This window comes from Eublepharis macularius, chromosome 5 (assembly GCF_028583425.1).
Source record: "Eublepharis macularius isolate TG4126 chromosome 5, MPM_Emac_v1.0, whole genome shotgun sequence".
Taxonomy (NCBI): Eukaryota; Metazoa; Chordata; class Lepidosauria; order Squamata; family Eublepharidae; genus Eublepharis; species Eublepharis macularius.
The window spans coordinates 28,354,060-28,369,830 of record NC_072794.1 but is presented as its reverse complement, the minus strand read 5'-3'; the positions used below and the strand labels follow the sequence as shown (position 1 = coordinate 28,369,830).

Sequence of the window (15,771 nt, the reverse complement as noted above, 5' to 3'; positions counted from 1 at the left end):
GGAGCAACAGTGCATAGCACTATAGCACAGACTGCATAGCACTATAGCACTTAGACTGGAGTAACAGTGCATAGCACTATTAGCACTACTAAGGGAATGCATCCATGGCTACTTACCAGTCTTTTATGTGTCTTCCCAGTGCAGGAAATCCTGAAGCAACGCCGAGGAGGAAGGAGTGGTGAGAGAATGAAGAAGCCAACTGAGCAGGAGAAGCATGAGGTGGCAGCGTGTTGTTCGATCTAACGGGCTCTGGCTGATGGTCTCATGGGCATTGTCGATATTGGTGCTGACTTTGGGGTGCTGGGGGTTGGCTACTGCAGTCACCACGCCGCACGAACAGCATGCCTCCACGGGTGCTGCTGCTGCCACCTCTTCCAACCCAGTGCCTCTGGACTGGCTGCTCACTGACAGAGGACCCTTCCACCGAGCCCCAGAGTATGCCGACTTCATGGAGCGCTATCGACAAGGTTTCACCACCAGGTACAGGATCTACAGGTAAGCCCCAGAGAAAGGATAGGACTGTGAAAGTGTGCCAGACTGTTTTGGAAGGTGAAATGCCAAGGATGGATCTACCAATGTCTGTCTGAGGGGTAGGGTTGCCATTTCCAGGGTGGGGGAGGAGCATTCACACCCCTCCCTCCATTGTCCATCCACTCTGGTGAGTAGTGTGTGTTGGGTGGGTGTAATGCAGAACAGCATCCCACAAATTCATGATGTCATTTCTGGCCATGTGACTGGAAGTGACGTCACTCTATAGAGTTTTGAGTGACCCTTAAACTGTCCAGTGATGTGGTGATATTTCTTTTGGTTACATGGCTGCAAATAATGACATTATGTCTTAGAGGTCTGATCTGTCGGTCTCCACCCCCTCCCCTCAAAGTCTCCCAAGGCTGCCAGCCAAGGGCTGTTAAATCTCCTGTGGGAATGCCTACAGTATAATACAATCTGAAGCTGGTTGAATACAGTATAATATTCAAACTGAAGCTAGTTGAATAGTCATGCCTTTCTTTATTGGAATAGGAAATCCCTGTTTCTTATCTGGGTTTTCTGCATGGGATTCATGAAAGACTTTGCCACCACAGTTAGAGGATTACAGTTGACCTGGATTTCAGCTGGACTTGAAAGATTGCTACTCCTCAAGAGGTTAGCTTTGGGTGGCAGCCAAAGGGAATACATTGTTGGGTTAATGTTCTGCTGAGGAGGTCTGGATATGGTGGTACTAGGCAGGAAACACCAACTGCTCTCCCTGAGAGCGGGACCACAAGTGACGCCTGACACAGGTTGGACACTTGCCAGCTTCCCTCAAGTTTTGATGGGAAATGTAGGCAGCTTGGCGGAATGTTGGACAAGTGACAGTTGAAAAGTCCATTGGACAGCAGTCAGAGAGTCAAGCTGCGAGACCAGGATGCCTACATTTCCCATCAAAACTTGAGGGAAGCTGACTAGTGTCCAACCTGTGTCAGGTGTCACTTGTGGTCCCGCTCTGAGTCCCAGATTCGTTTAGGGCAAAGATCTTTGTTAGAGAATTCTCAGCACCTTGCTTTACTATAGTTTCAAGGATTTTGGGGGGACAAGCAATTACAGCAAGTGTATAAAAATGGTATAGCTTTGCAGTGTAGTTTCCTGCCGTATGACTATTTGTGGAGATGGCTGGCAGAGAGGCCTTCCACATGGCAGAGTGAAGCAACAGATTTGGAGCAACATTAAAGAAGATGGAATGGAAGATGGGCAGATCTGACCTAAGGGGCACAGTTGAATGCAGACTTTTCTTGCATCAAAATAAATACGAGGTGTGCAAGAAAACCACTTTGATCTTCTTTTCATTTTTTGTAGCTTGTGCAGCTGAATTTCCTACTAAATTATGCCCTGTGCTAGTTTGTGAGCCACACAGAAGGCATTGTACTCCATCATCATTTCTTAGGAAATCGGACGTTACCCTGGTGAATTATCATAGGACTAGCAACAAAGCCTGTTGTGAGGGGGAAATACAACGGGCTCTAGAAAGAGCAGGGCAGGCGGGCAAGGTATTGCTGCCTCTGCCATACCCTGATCCAGTCAAGAAGAGGGCTGGGCCTGGCATTGCCCCCTTCCCCAGTGCCCCGATCTGGGCCTGAGAAGGGCAGCAGCGCCAGCTGATCATGGCGAGGAAGGGCAGGGAGGCAGGCCCGTCCCTCCTGCTGCCTCCTCTCCCCAATCACGCTGTGGAGGGCTTGGCAGGCGGGCGGGCCATTCTGGCCAATCCTGGGCCTGATTCCAGCTGCTTCGGAGCCCAGGAGTGCTGCTGGGGGGTGGGGGGCAAAAACAGCTCTGGAGTGCTGCTGCACCCCACAGCTGCCCGATTCAGTCCCAATTCGGGCCACTGCAGAGCCTGGGAGCATTGCCAGGTGGGGGTGGAAAGGGCCCTGGGGGGCTCCTGTGCCCAGCAGCTGTCTGATTAGGCCTCCATTCCAGCCGAATCAGGCAGCTGTGGAGCCTAGGAGTGCTGCCTGAGGGTGGGGTGGAAAGCGCCATGGAGCACTCCTGTATTCTGCCTCTAAGAGCGGAACCACAAGTGACGCCTGACACAGGTTGGACACTTGCCAGCTTCCCTCAAGTTTTGATGGGGAATGTAGGCAGCTTGGCGGAATGTTGGACAAGTGACAGTTGAAAAGTCCATTGGACAGCAGTCAGAGAGCCAAGCTGCAAGACCAGGATGCCTACATTTCCCATCAAAACTTGAGGGAAGCTGACAAGTATCCAACCTGTGTCAGGCATCACTTGTGGTTCCACTCTAAGAGGCCTGGCCTCTAAGAGTATGGAGGCCAGGTCTACTATAAATCTATGGCAGGTAGACCTGGCCTCCACAGGTCCAGAGGTCAGGTGTACCTGCCTTGCAAAAGCTATGGCAAGTAGACCTGAAAGCCAGGTCCATGGTAGGTAAACCTGGCCTCCACAGGCCTGGAGGCCAAGTTTACCTACTTTGCAAAACTATGGTGAATAAACCTGGCCTCTGCAGGTACAGGGGCCAGGTCTACCCAGCTTGTAAAACTATGGATGATAGACCTGGCCTCCAAGAGGATGGATGGTTCAGAGGCCAGGTCTACTTGCCTTGCAAAGCTATGGGCAGTAGACTTGGCCTCTGAGGGGAGAGATGCCAGGACTACCCACTGTGCCCCCTCTCTGCCACAAATTGAGGCTGGTGGGGGGCAAGGCTTGAGAGGGGGAAGTGCAGGCGAGCTGTGCTGCCCCCTTGTGTCCCCCCTCCACAGGTAGAGGCTTGGGGGCAGGCTTGGGGAAGTGGAGCCAAGCTGTGCGCCTCCCCCCCACTGCAAATGAAGGCTTGGAGGAAGGCTTGGAGGAGGAAAGTGCAGCCGAGCCACGCTGCCCCCCCCACGCCCCCCTGTTGCAAATGGAGGCTTGGAGGGAAGGCTTGGAGGGGGAAAGTGAAGCCAAGCCGTGCTGCCCCTCCCTGCTCCCTCCCCCTCCCCACCGGAGTGAGGCTTTGGGGGCGGAGTGCAAGCCAGCCGGGGATGTCCAATGCCAGCGTGGCCCAATCGGGGCTGGGGAGGGTGGAGCCGACCTGCAGGCCCTTCTGAGGCTGCAAAGGCTTGCTGGGACTGTGCCTGCGCCTGGATAAACCTGCGTGTCTCGAACACGCTTGGGCTTTTATGTAGTAAGATTAGAACATGACTTGAAGATGCGCCTGTCTAAGCTAAGCAGTTCTGAGGCTGATTAGTAGGCAAACAGAAGACCACTTGGGGATCCCATGTACAGTGCTTTAAATGCCCTGGCGATAAAGTGGGATGATGGTGTAATAAATATACAGGGGAACCATCAAGATTACCTGTCTACTAGCCATGGACACATGCTAAAGTGAACATGCAGAGAGCCCTTGTACACTGTACACTCCATTGTTCTTTGCCCATGCATTGAGTCATTCTTCGGTTGCAGTTAAAAAAATAGGCTCCAAGATCCTCTTCCTCCCTGAAAGTTAGCATCCACCCCTGTCCAGGTGCCCCGCGACCTCTCAAAAGGGGTCCCTCCTAGAGTCTGAGGACCACTGCCATAGTACACAAAAGGAAAAGAGGAAGAGGCAGTCATTGCAGACATTTGGGTACAAAGCAGAATGCATTGTGTATGTTGTGGAAAGGACAGGTTTAAAATTGGCTCATAGAACAGTCCGTCAGGGGGGATGCTTGCCCGTCTCTAATTTGGCATGAGGACGTTCCAGAATACAGCTGGAGCAGAAGTTGCCTTGAGTAGACTTCAAGCTACTTAACTGATGAAGAATCATCATAAATATTTCAATAGCTCTTGTCAGAGTAAATGAGCAAAGCCTGCTTTATGAGGCAGGATCCCTGGTTCGTTTCTTTTTTTAAATATGGGCTGTCGTTGTTTGCTTGCTCACTCACTGGCTCAGTTGCTTTGGCAAGCTGAAGAGGACCTGCCCACGCATCCAAATGGGGATGGAAAAGCAGACAGTTTAGATTGTGAGCCCCACTGGGGAGGGAGAAAGCTGGCGGTTGGGCTCCGATTCCCTCCGAGGAGGGATTTGAGAATGCACTATTACTCCAGTGTCATTCGCACCTCTGTGATATTTATTGCAACGTCTGTTTTCAGAGCTAGTTGCTTCCACCTACTCCCCAAAGGACACCAGTGCTGGAAATGTTTCATTTGACATCAGGATGAATGTGTGATTCCCCCCCCGCCCCCCCCCCCCGGCTAAACTGACTTAGGGTTCGATGTTCTTCGCCTGAGCTGTGGGGATCAGGAAATCTCGTACCAGGAGAAGATGATGTCGGGGTTGGGGGTAATTACAACATACGGACAGACAAGAAACAGAGTAGTGAGCACAGCAGTGGACTGATAGCAAAATAGCAAACGGTGTGGCATTTCGTTCTCCTTTTTACTGACTTTTACAATTCTGTATAGTGGAGCTGCAGTCTTTTTAAGTGAGAGGAGGAGTGCAGGGGCTGTTGGAAACTTCATCCTCTTTCCCCACTGAAAATTACCTGGGGTTTTTTTTTTTACCCCCACTTGGGGAAAAAATAATGCATTCCTGTAGATTTTCCACAATGGGGACAAGAGCACTGGTGTATGTGTGTGATTGACAGGAGGAAAATGGAGTGAGGGGAAAGAGTCAAATGGCTCCCTCTCTCACCCCTGCACTGGAATTCCCCTTTACAGCCCTAAAGATAAAACAATAAAAAGTAGGGTTAAAAGGACCGTGGAAGTAGGCGGCATGGCTCAGCTCAGTCATAGCATGAAACCATGATCCGTTTTAACTATGGTTAGTTTGTGAATCAGGGCTTGCAGATGATCACTCAGACCCTGGTTTGTCTTCACAAATGTAGGTTTCATCACCTTTGCTCAGGCATCTCTGTAGCTAGGCAATGCCAAGAAACAAAGGGTGGCTGCATTCATGCATCACAAAATCACAGTTGTGATTCATAATCAACTTCATGCCATGAATTCTGACCCTGCTTTGATGGACCCTAACTAACCATGGTTAGCGACCTGCCTTGCATTCCTATGATAGCTGGCCATAGTTTAATTAAATTGGAGTGTCATGTTACACCTGAACCAAGCAGATGTATGGTTTTGCCCTAAGAGTCTGTTATATACTATTACATATTATGTATTATTACTGTCCAAAATTAGCCATATGGGAGTGAAGCTCTTCTGGAGATAGGCAAAGAAAGCTGGGGGGGGGGGATTGCACACAAACAAGCAGGGAAAGGGGAGCCTGTTGCTGCCTTCCTCTGTTTATCTGATCTCTCCCTTAGCAATTAATTTGGCTGGCTGATCCCCCTCTCAGCCCCCAGGAGAGAGGAGATAAGCAGAGAGCCCAGGATGTGTTTTGCCCGCCGTCTCCACCAGCCTTCTTGGCATGTCTTATGGAGAGCTACTCGGCGTATTTAAAGTAATGTCAATCTCTGAGAAACAAATCTTTTCCGTTATCAGGAAAGCTGACTTGCTACAGCTTCTTTTACAAGAATGTGGAGTTAGGGAGGACTGGACACACGTCTTTGCTCCATGGGGTGTTAAGGACAGACCCTCGTCTTCCTGTACTTGGGTTCACCCCCTCCCAAACTGAAATGTGTGTGGTTAAAAAAAATTGAATCTGTTGCATTTTACAAACGCGGAGAGCCAGTTTGTAGATTCATTCAGTAAAAAAACCCCCCTGTATTGCAAACAAAGTTATTTGTTCATTGAATGTCCTAGCTGTTGATCATATTGACTTGCACTGTGTAATCCTCCTTGGGTCTCAGTGAGTCAGTCAATCAATCAGTGTGCGTGTGGAGAAGTTCTAGCCAACTTCTCCTTGCAGCAAGACTAGGGCACTGTCCAGGGAGAGGCCATAACGTCTTGGTGGCGCATGCAGTTTTCATGCAGAATGTCCCAGGTTCAGTCTCTGGCATCTCTAATTAAAGATTTCCAGGTAGCAAGGCTAGGAATGACTTTGGCTCGATTCCTTGGAGGAGAGCCCCTGCCAGCTGGAGGAAACGGTATGGTGTAGTGTTTAGATTGCTGGACTTGGCCCTGACCTGGAGATCTGGGTTCAAATTCCCATTCTGCTTTCAGGTTCACTGGGTAACTTGAGCCAGCCACTCTGTCTCAGCCTAACCTGCCTTGCAAGACCGTGGTGAGGATACAACGTGGAAGGGTGAAATATGTAAGCCACTCTAAGCCCCATGGAGGGGATAAAAATATACTACATTGATAGGACAGATGGACCAAGTTGCATTCAAGGCAAGTGCAAGTAGGACAGGCGTAAATGGCTAGGGTCTGTGTCTCAGTAGCAAAGCATTTAACAACAATAAAAACAACATTCGATTTATATACCACCCTTCAGGACAACTTAATGCCTATTCAGAGCGGTTTACAAAGTGTTTTATTATTATCCTCACGACGATCACCCTGTGAGGTGGGAGGGGCTGAGAGAGCTCTGAAAGAGCTGTGACTCACCCAAGTTTACCCAGCTGGCTTCAAGTGGAGGAGTGGGGAATCAAACCCGGTTCATCCAGATTAGAGTCCTGCTGCTCTTAACTACTACACCAAACTGGCTCTCCATGAAAAAGTTCTTAAGTTCAATCCCTGGTATCTTCAGTTTGAAAGATCAGGTAGAAGGCGATCTGGAAGACCTCTGTCTGAGACCCTGGGGTGTCGTTGCGAGGGAGAGCAGACATTGAGAACACCAGCAGACCAATGCTCTGGTTTTGTGTAAGGTAGTTTCACATGTTCCCTTCAAGCTAGATGCAGCCAAAAACAAGCAGGTAAGAGTAGCATTCTAAGCAGTACCAGCGCCAGGCTGGACACGATGCCTTTTAAAAATTGCCGAGGCTTTGCAGGGTGCTCTGAAATTCATTCTATTTATAGACTACTGCTTTTAAACGCAGGATAAATTTTAAAAGGGTATTGTATTTTCCTTTCTTGGAGAGGACACAGTGGAGCCATAGCCAGCCTGAGGTTGAAGCAGCAGAAGTGGGCCAGACAGCCTGGGTGGTTTTGATGAAGTTCACAGAGGGTTTTATGGGCAGCAGGAAGGATTGTCATTTGGTAAATGACACTTCGCATTTCGATAGCCCTGTCTCTGGGGAGTTTGCCAAGTGTTTCTGGGAGCGTAGGCACCTTTCTTCTTTGCTTGCTGCAAGATAAGAGTTTATTAATGGGTGATTTTCATGCCAAGTGGTGTCCATTTAACTGATTATTCTATCATTGAATCAGTAAATCTTAATAATACAGAATCTCGGTGTGCCGAGGGAGAGTTCTCCAGTAGGCAAGATGTGAACTGCCCTTTCCCTCTCATTGAGGGGAGAAAAATTCACTCTAAATCTGTCAGGTGTGGGGTAGGATCCATTCTGTCCATTACACTGAATGAGATGGGAGACTGAAGGGATGAATTCTTGACTTTAGGACGCAGGTGTGGGTTGCGGAAATAACCTTTATGAACACTCCTCGATGCCAAAGGCTTTCCCCATGTAGTCAACTACTGCATCAGTAGGAGGAATATATCAAACCTGCCTTCTTGCTGTGCTAGCTTACTGCATGTAAGGAGCTTCTTTTAATGGTGATTTTGAGCCTTCAAAAATATGACCCCTCCACCTGCTACCTGAAATGGTACAGTCCAGAACTCATCCCAGTCTCATTCTACATAATGTGTCAATCACTTGCACTTTTGACCAGCAGTTAAATGTGTTAACATCTTCCTCTGAAGAGCATCGCTCTTGAGGTAATGTGAGATGACATACGAACCCAAGAGGAGCACTGAGGCATGCTCTCCAGGTGACCTTTTTTGTGGGGACCGTTCCAGTTTTCTGATATTTGTTCCTATTTCTTCCTTTTGGAGGCATTAAAACTTTTTAGAGTGAATTGCTAGAGCTGTCAATCTTGAGGACTCTGTTCCCTTCCCAGAGTCCCTAGGACTCAGTCCAGGCTTCTTGACAAATCATAGCCTAACTATGGTTAGTGTGATTATTTGGCTGTAGTCCACGCCGCTAACTATGGTTAATCAGAGTCTATCAGACCAGCATCTGCAGCTGGTCTATTAATCCCAGTTAGTCTTAATTATGGTTTCGGGTGTGATGTTTAAACACAGTCATCTTTGCTTAATCCTGGTTTGTGCTCTGGTGACACCTTCCCATCCAGGAAGGTAATGAAAATAGCAAGTGTCCAGGCAATCTGGGATATGTGTGGTTTCACATGGTGCCTGGATGGAGTTTAGGATTGAAGGGAGGTGGTGGAACCATCTCTGATCCCTGGTACGCTCATTAGGGTGTTCCTTTTTGCTTCCATTGATTCTAGTGGAAAGCCCGTTTCTGACCACCATTTCCCTCCCCCATCCAAGTATGATGAAAGTTTCAGGGACTGTATCTCTTCCTGCCCTTTACCCAAGGGTAGGGTTGCCAGCTCCAAGTTGGGAAATTCCTGGAGATCGGGGGGGGGGCGAAACCTGGAGAAAATGGGGTGTGGGGAGAAAAAGGACCTTGGCATGGCATAATTCCATGGAGTCCACCCCCCAAAGTAGCCATTTTCTCCAGGTGAACTGATCTCGGTGGCCTGGAGACCAGTTGTAATTCCAGGAGATCTCCAGCCACTACCTGGAGGCTGGCAACCCTACCCAAGGGATACCCCCCTCCCTGTGCCAAATTTCAGGCAGGCTAGCACCTGTGATTGCTAGCAATTAAAGTTCCCACTAGCAGAGTGGGCAGAGACATGTTGGCAACACAGAAGGTGGATTGGCAGAAAAATATGAAACAACAAATGGGAAACCCACAAGAACATGTGGGGGGCATCTGATATCCCCCCACACTTTCCTCTTTTCCTTCCCTAAAAACCCTATAGTTTCTCCCCTTTCCCTGCTTCCTTCTCTTCTTCCCACCCACCCACCTTTATCTGCTACCCCACCATCTTCATCTTTCCCTCCTTCCCTTTCCCTGGCAGCCTCTACCCAGGAAAACTATGGCCTGGTTAAATGGTGCCAGCTGTTAGGCTAGGCCCAATTGCATGGTGTGGTACCTGCAAGGACCTGATTTCCCCCTGTATCCCCACACAATTTCCCCCTGCCCCTCCTCTTGGCATCACCCATATCCTCACCTTTACCTTCTTCCTTCTCTCCTTCCTGCCCACCTACCTTTTATCTGCTCCCCACATCCTTTAGCGTTATTTATTATTTCATTTATACCACACCTTCCTTCACACTCAGGAGCTAAACCAGCTTACATCATTCTCTTCTCCTTCACTTTATCCTCACAACAACTCTGTGAGGTAAGTGAGACTGGGAATGTGAGGTGAGACTGGGAAGGTGGCCCAACAGTCTTCCATGAAAGAGTGGTGATTCGAACCTGGATCTCCCTGATCCCAGTATGAAACTCTAACTGCTACACCACGCTGGCTTTTGTGGGATGACTGCTGTTGAACAAGAGCAAACAGGTGGCCGGGCCTCGGTGAGTCATGAGGATTGTATGATAGCAAGGTGCCTAGTGGTTGCTGTCAGGCCCTGCCCCTCCCCAAGCCTTTTACCAACAGAAACCAAGGTTTGAAAGCTGTGTGACTGCCCGGCAATGTCCAGTGAGGGCATTCATTTTTGAAGCTACAGGCACTGCTTCTATTGTTTTGGAGGGTTTTTAACCACTGTCCCCTCCCAATGCATTTTTTTTAAAGATTTCAGATTTTTCTTTAAACCTAGGGCATTTTTCAGGTTTGTAGAAAGATCTGTCTTGTTTGTTCATGGGTCCAGTTTCCAGACTGAAGTATCCACAGATTTGGCCACATTGAGAGTTAGATACATTGATGAAGGAACCCTGCCTCAGACAGCTTCTCAAAGCTGCCGTTTGTGCTGCTGATAAAGGGGAGGTGCAGGTTGACCATATGGTGCCTGTAATTTTTTCTCCCAGTGGAGTAAACTGTGACTCCAAGAGGCCATTTGAGAGGGAGAAAAACAATGTGGAAGGAATGGTTAACCCTGGGGGAGAAATGCACAGGTCTTCCAGGGTCTTGTTTAGTGTGACCTGTTAAAGCCAATTATTTTATAGTAACAGCAGTCCTGCACTCTTCTGGGCTAGTCCCATGGGATATAATAAAAACGATATGTACGCTACTTATAATTTCTGGAGCAGGAAACAGAACAATGGGTAGCTGAATGGTGCCATCTGCCATGTGTATTCCAGGCAGAAGCCTCACAGAAATGGATAGAGTTTTATCCAGGTCTAGGCTGAAGATCCTGCAATTCCTGTTCGGTCTCTCCCCACCTGTTCTGAAGCTGCTGTGGGCCAGTTGGCACTTGTGACCAGAATTGTGCTCTAGAGTCTGCCACTCAGGGATGATCAGTCCTGGATATACAACTGTGACCCACTGAGCCCTTGTGGAGGGTTGCAGTCGAACTCAGTAGAGTACAGAATTCTTGTCTTAGGGCTTCTGATTGAGAAAAGAGGGAGAAACAGCACCTGGCTTTCCTTCTTTTCCTCCCCAGCTGAGCTTTCAGGCAGTGAGCCAAGCTCTGGAGAAATTCTGGGCTTAGTCGCCTCCAAGATAGCACCTACTTCCTTCTAGGATGCCTCCTCATCAGGCTATCTTGTGCCTCTGTCTTGTCCCTCTGATGACGGAGCCAGGACCCTTCTGACATCATTTCTTGTGACAGGCCGAACTGTACTTCCATGTTCATGGCAATGGAGGGCAATTAACTCCTGTTGCATCCCTACTTGCAGTCTTGACTCTAACGCTAACCCCACATTAATCTTTTCTTTTTCTTCTCTTTCTCTTCCACGATGTCTTTCTTACCCCCATTGCTTTCCTGTGACTTTTTCTTCAGCTCAGTCTTCCCCTATTGTCTCTCTCCTTTACTGCCTTGGCATTTGGCATAGCACATATGTAACACATGGGTACTTAGGAAAAGCTTTTTAATGGGCTGTACATGTTCACCTGTGAATACAGTCTTTGATAAAGCTCTTCTCCTGGTTAATTCTTCTCTTTTGCTTCCAGAACGGTTGTTCTTTGCTTTGCGAAACCCCCAAGGGTGTTTTCTTGGTACTCCAAAGACAAAAGGGACAGAGGCCAGGGCTCTCCAAAGATTTAATTTTTAAATAGCTTAGCAAGGCTGCCTGTGAAGAAACCAGAGCTGCCAATAAAATGCAGATTTAGGGGAGAGTAAAATTAAGTGTGTGGATAATTTGAGGCTGTAGAGCTATTGCTCTGGACATCTGGAGGAACTTGTTTTTGTCTAGGAATAAGAGAAAATAAGAATAAGCAGGGCTTTTTTCCAGCTGGAACGCGGTGGAACAGAGTTCCGGCACCTCTTGAAGATTGTCACAAGGCCCGTGGCCCTGGCCCCTGATCTCCAGACAGAGGGGAGTTTGGAGGGCAATCTAAGCTCCCCTCTGTCTGGAAATCAGGGGCCGGGGCCACCGGTCATGTGACCATTTTCGCTAAGGGTGATTTACACTTTAAAAAACTCCCCCCTTGTCCCGGGAACGTGCGTGCACTTTGCGCATGTACATGTGGTACCAGGGGCACCACCTCCCGCCAGGAGTTGCCCCCTGTGCTGGCAACCCACTGATTTCCACCGCCTCCTTTCCCAGAAAAAAAGCCCCGAGAATAAGTGATTCTTATTTGGGTGACAGATTTATCACTGTGGGAGTAGAAGGGACGGCAGAAAGGGGCCGTATTACCTATGTTGTCGTCGTCTCTTTTTACCAAGGCAGTCTCTTTCTTATGGGATGTTTCTCTGGTAATAATGGTTCCTTTTTGTTCCTGTTTTTGCCTTTTGGAGACACCTCCCCCTCCCCCGCAACACTTTTGTTCATCTATTGAAAGCTAGCATTTTTCAGAGTATGGTTTCTTCCCCACTATTAAATCTCTGGTGCACATGCATAGAAATGCATGAGCATGAACAATGCCACGAATGGGCTGCTATTTCAGTATCCTGCAGCTGCTATAGATCATACATGCAGCAAGTTTTAAGGGCACTGATATGTTTGCAGGTCTGGCTCAGATGACTGCCTGGAAACCCGAGAAAGTAAGAACTGTGAACTGTTGCAGTGTTTCTGTTTTCAGCTTGTCTTTCACTAAACGAACAAGCACCATTTTGGCTTTTGCATTAGTAGGGGAAGGTTGTTGAAGAGTACCTGAGTATAGCAGGCTTCTTTACCATATCCGGAGGAACCCTGATGCATTTGCAAGTGTAGATAGTTTCCCTCCAGTTGGAAGCTTTTATTTTTTATAAGGGTAGAGAATTTAAGTTTGGTTTGATGGCACCGTTTTGCTTGGCAAGCTAGTCTCCTTCAAGCAACCACGTGCTGGATGTGAGTTAGAGTTTTCTAATTACCTTTTCAGACAAAGTTTCAGGGAAATGGAAAGTCATGAATATAACAAACACTTTGGGGTGTGTGTGTGTGTGTGTGTGTAATGATTTGCTTGTTTGTTTTAATTATTTGTTTTTAACCTTTGCCTTTGGACCTTCAGTTCACGTCCTTCTTATATTACCTTAAACTGATACCTCAGGAGGGCTGGTGACAATTAACACTCTTTTTATTTCCACTCACACAGAGGTTTAGGTGTTCTCAACTTTACCTAGGTCTTCACCTTGGGAATACTTTCTCTTTTTAGTTTTTGTGACCTGTATATTGGTTCCTCCCTGACTCTATTAAAAGGTTTTTGTTGCCATGAGAGGCTTTCACCTTAGACCTCCTTGGTTTCCTGTTTGCATACCTGGGCCAAGGTACTTGAAGATGGTTTTAAAATACTTTCCCAATACCAAGGATTTAGAGTGTTGCTTGTTTAGCCGTCAGATCAAATGCAGCAGTGAGAATTGGCTGCAACCATGTTTTTTTAAGCATGGTTTTAAAAGAAGTATTTCATTCATCATTATGAAAGAGAAAATAGGAACTAAGAGGATTTTTCAGATTTTCCTAAACTTTCCTATCCCCCCTCACCCAATTTCAACTCTTAATGGCCATGATTAGGGAGGGGCCAGGGCTCAGCAGAAGAACATCTGGTCTCAGGTCCAATCCTTGGCATCTTCAGTTAAAGAGGTAAAAGAGACATTGCTGGCAGTTGTCATAGCTAGATGGTCCTACGGTTGACTCAGGGCCAAACTACAAGTGACGTCTGACGCTGGTTGGACACTTGTCAGCTTCCCTCAAGTTTTGATGGGAAATGTAGGCAGCTTGGGGGAGTGTTGGACAAGTGACAGTTGAAAAGTCCATTGGATAGCAGTCGGAGGGCCAAGCTGCAAGACCAGGATGCCTACATTTCCCATCAAAACTTGAGGGAAGCTAACAAGTGTCCAACCTGTGTCACTTGTAGCTTGGCCCTCAGTGCAAGGCAGCTTCAGAAGTTCATATGATAATCTGTGCAGGGCTGTAATGAGTTTGGTGACACCAGTGTGAGCTACATCTGTTTGTGTATTTAGATTTATATCCTACTCTATCTACAGTCCTCAGTTGGGGTAGATAATCTTTTTTCTTGTTCATTCTTGTAATCCTTCTGTGGGATAAGTCATTGTTATTGCTATATGATATTGAGTACAGAGACTGTGAGGCAGCCACTTCTGCAGTCTAACTAAAGGCGTCTAGGATTTGAAACTCTGGACATGCTCCTACTTTATACCTCAGTGTTCCCAGTCTTGTTGGCCCTGCAGGCACCTTTGGAATTTTTAGTAAGAGCATTGAGTGCCTCCACAAAATGGCTGCCATGGAGACAGGGCAATTACAAAAAATCAGAAGGCTCAGAAAATGTTGAGCAGTTCCAGGCCAAGTATTGTTCTGCAGCACAGATAGCTGCTTCTGAATGGGTGCTCCTTCCAGGTGCCTGGCAACTTGCGGAAGTCTGGGAGAATTCTGTCAGGTAATGCCATGACATCACTTCTGAGGAAAACACGGAAGTGATGTCATGCCTCTCTAGGAATAACCAGAAACTCTATGGTAGAACTAGCGAGTCCTATAGCAGATTGGCATCACTTATGGGTTTTCCCTGGAAGCATCACACTATCGACAATACCTTTTTAAAAAATGTTACTTTTCCTCTGGCCATAGGAGTGGCAATGGGAAACAGGAGCGGGGGAGGTGGATCCCCTGCCCCTAGCAGAAACCTGGGAACCCTACCTGAGTTCTTAGTTGGGATGACTCCAGCATGCGGAGGCCCAGTTTGTATGATTCCTCTCTTTTTTTGAGGAGGAGGAGAACCACACAAATCAGGTTTCCTCCACTTGCATAAGCCTCCCTGCCTGTTGCACTGCTTCTTCCTTGTGTTTAATGTACTGATGCTCTGCTTTTCTTCCTGAGGAGGATTGCTGCTCGGCAGGTATGTGAACCAGTTCATAGCGCCCCCCCCCCCGTTTGCCCCTCAGTCACCTGCCTCACTGTGGCTAGCGAGATGGCCATCAATGAAGTCACACTCGATAACGCTCTAGCGGCTGGCAGCTCTCCAAATGGACATTCATTCATCCTGCTAAGAGTTCCTTTTCGGCTCGCCCGCTTCTCCCCATTCCCTCATTTGTGTAGGTGGATGTGATTTGGCGTCGTTCGTTGATTTCTAGCGGGTGGGTAGTAGGATGAAGGGAGGCACCACAGGTCATGATGGACGAGCTTCGGCCGAGTTTGAAGCCTGGCGGTTTTTCACGCTCCTTGCTTACAAGCTGCCTCGCTCTAATCAGCGCTGTCAATTTCTCACTTTAATGAGCATCATCAAAGCCCACCTAATTATTCCTGAAAGAATTGTGTGCGGTATCCCCCTCCCCCTTTACAAAAGCCTCACAGCCAAGAGGTGGGTTGGGAAAATGCACACAGGAAAGAAAACAGAATTACAAGACACCCTGTCTGATGGCAAACAACATCACTGGCGCCAGGGCCTGTGCTCTGTCTCTTGTTCCCTCCAGCCCTGGGCCTTGAGAGAGTTGGTTTTCTCCTCCCTTCACTTTCTGGCACACACCTCCCTTTCCACTGTGGGGACTCCCAGTTCCCTTGAGGTACTTCTGGTGACGGAGATGGGACAGGAAGAGAGAACCCTGTGGGAGAAAGGGCAGCTTCAATCTTTCCGTGCCACTGTTGTCAGCAAAGCTGCTGCAGTTCCTTTGAAAGCAACACCGGTAAATTAAACTTTGGCTTCTCCCAACCCAATCCTGATCTAGTGCTTTTAAAAAAACCTTTTCCTGAACCATTGTAACATTGTTTACCTTCTGCCACTGTTGATGGTACTTTTGACAGAAATTTTTTTGCTTCTTGCTCTTTCCTGAGGGATGTGTTACGGATTTCCACCTCCTTTTCCACAGTGGCGTGCTCAGTGGTGAGCAAAGGC

General features: G+C 47.9%; 1 protein-coding gene across 1 annotated transcript in view; it reads left to right on the top strand.

The window, feature by feature from the left end:
• The first annotated feature begins 214 nt into the window (after positions 1 to 214).
• The window catches only part of BRINP2 (BMP/retinoic acid inducible neural specific 2), a 47,535-nt gene continuing 31,978 nt past the window's right edge, over positions 215 to 15,771 (top strand). Inside the window, exon 1 of the mRNA XM_054981085.1 lies at positions 215 to 495. Coding sequence (XP_054837060.1) covers positions 215 to 495 — 281 coding nt within the window. The remainder of the gene's footprint in view (positions 496 to 15,771) is intronic.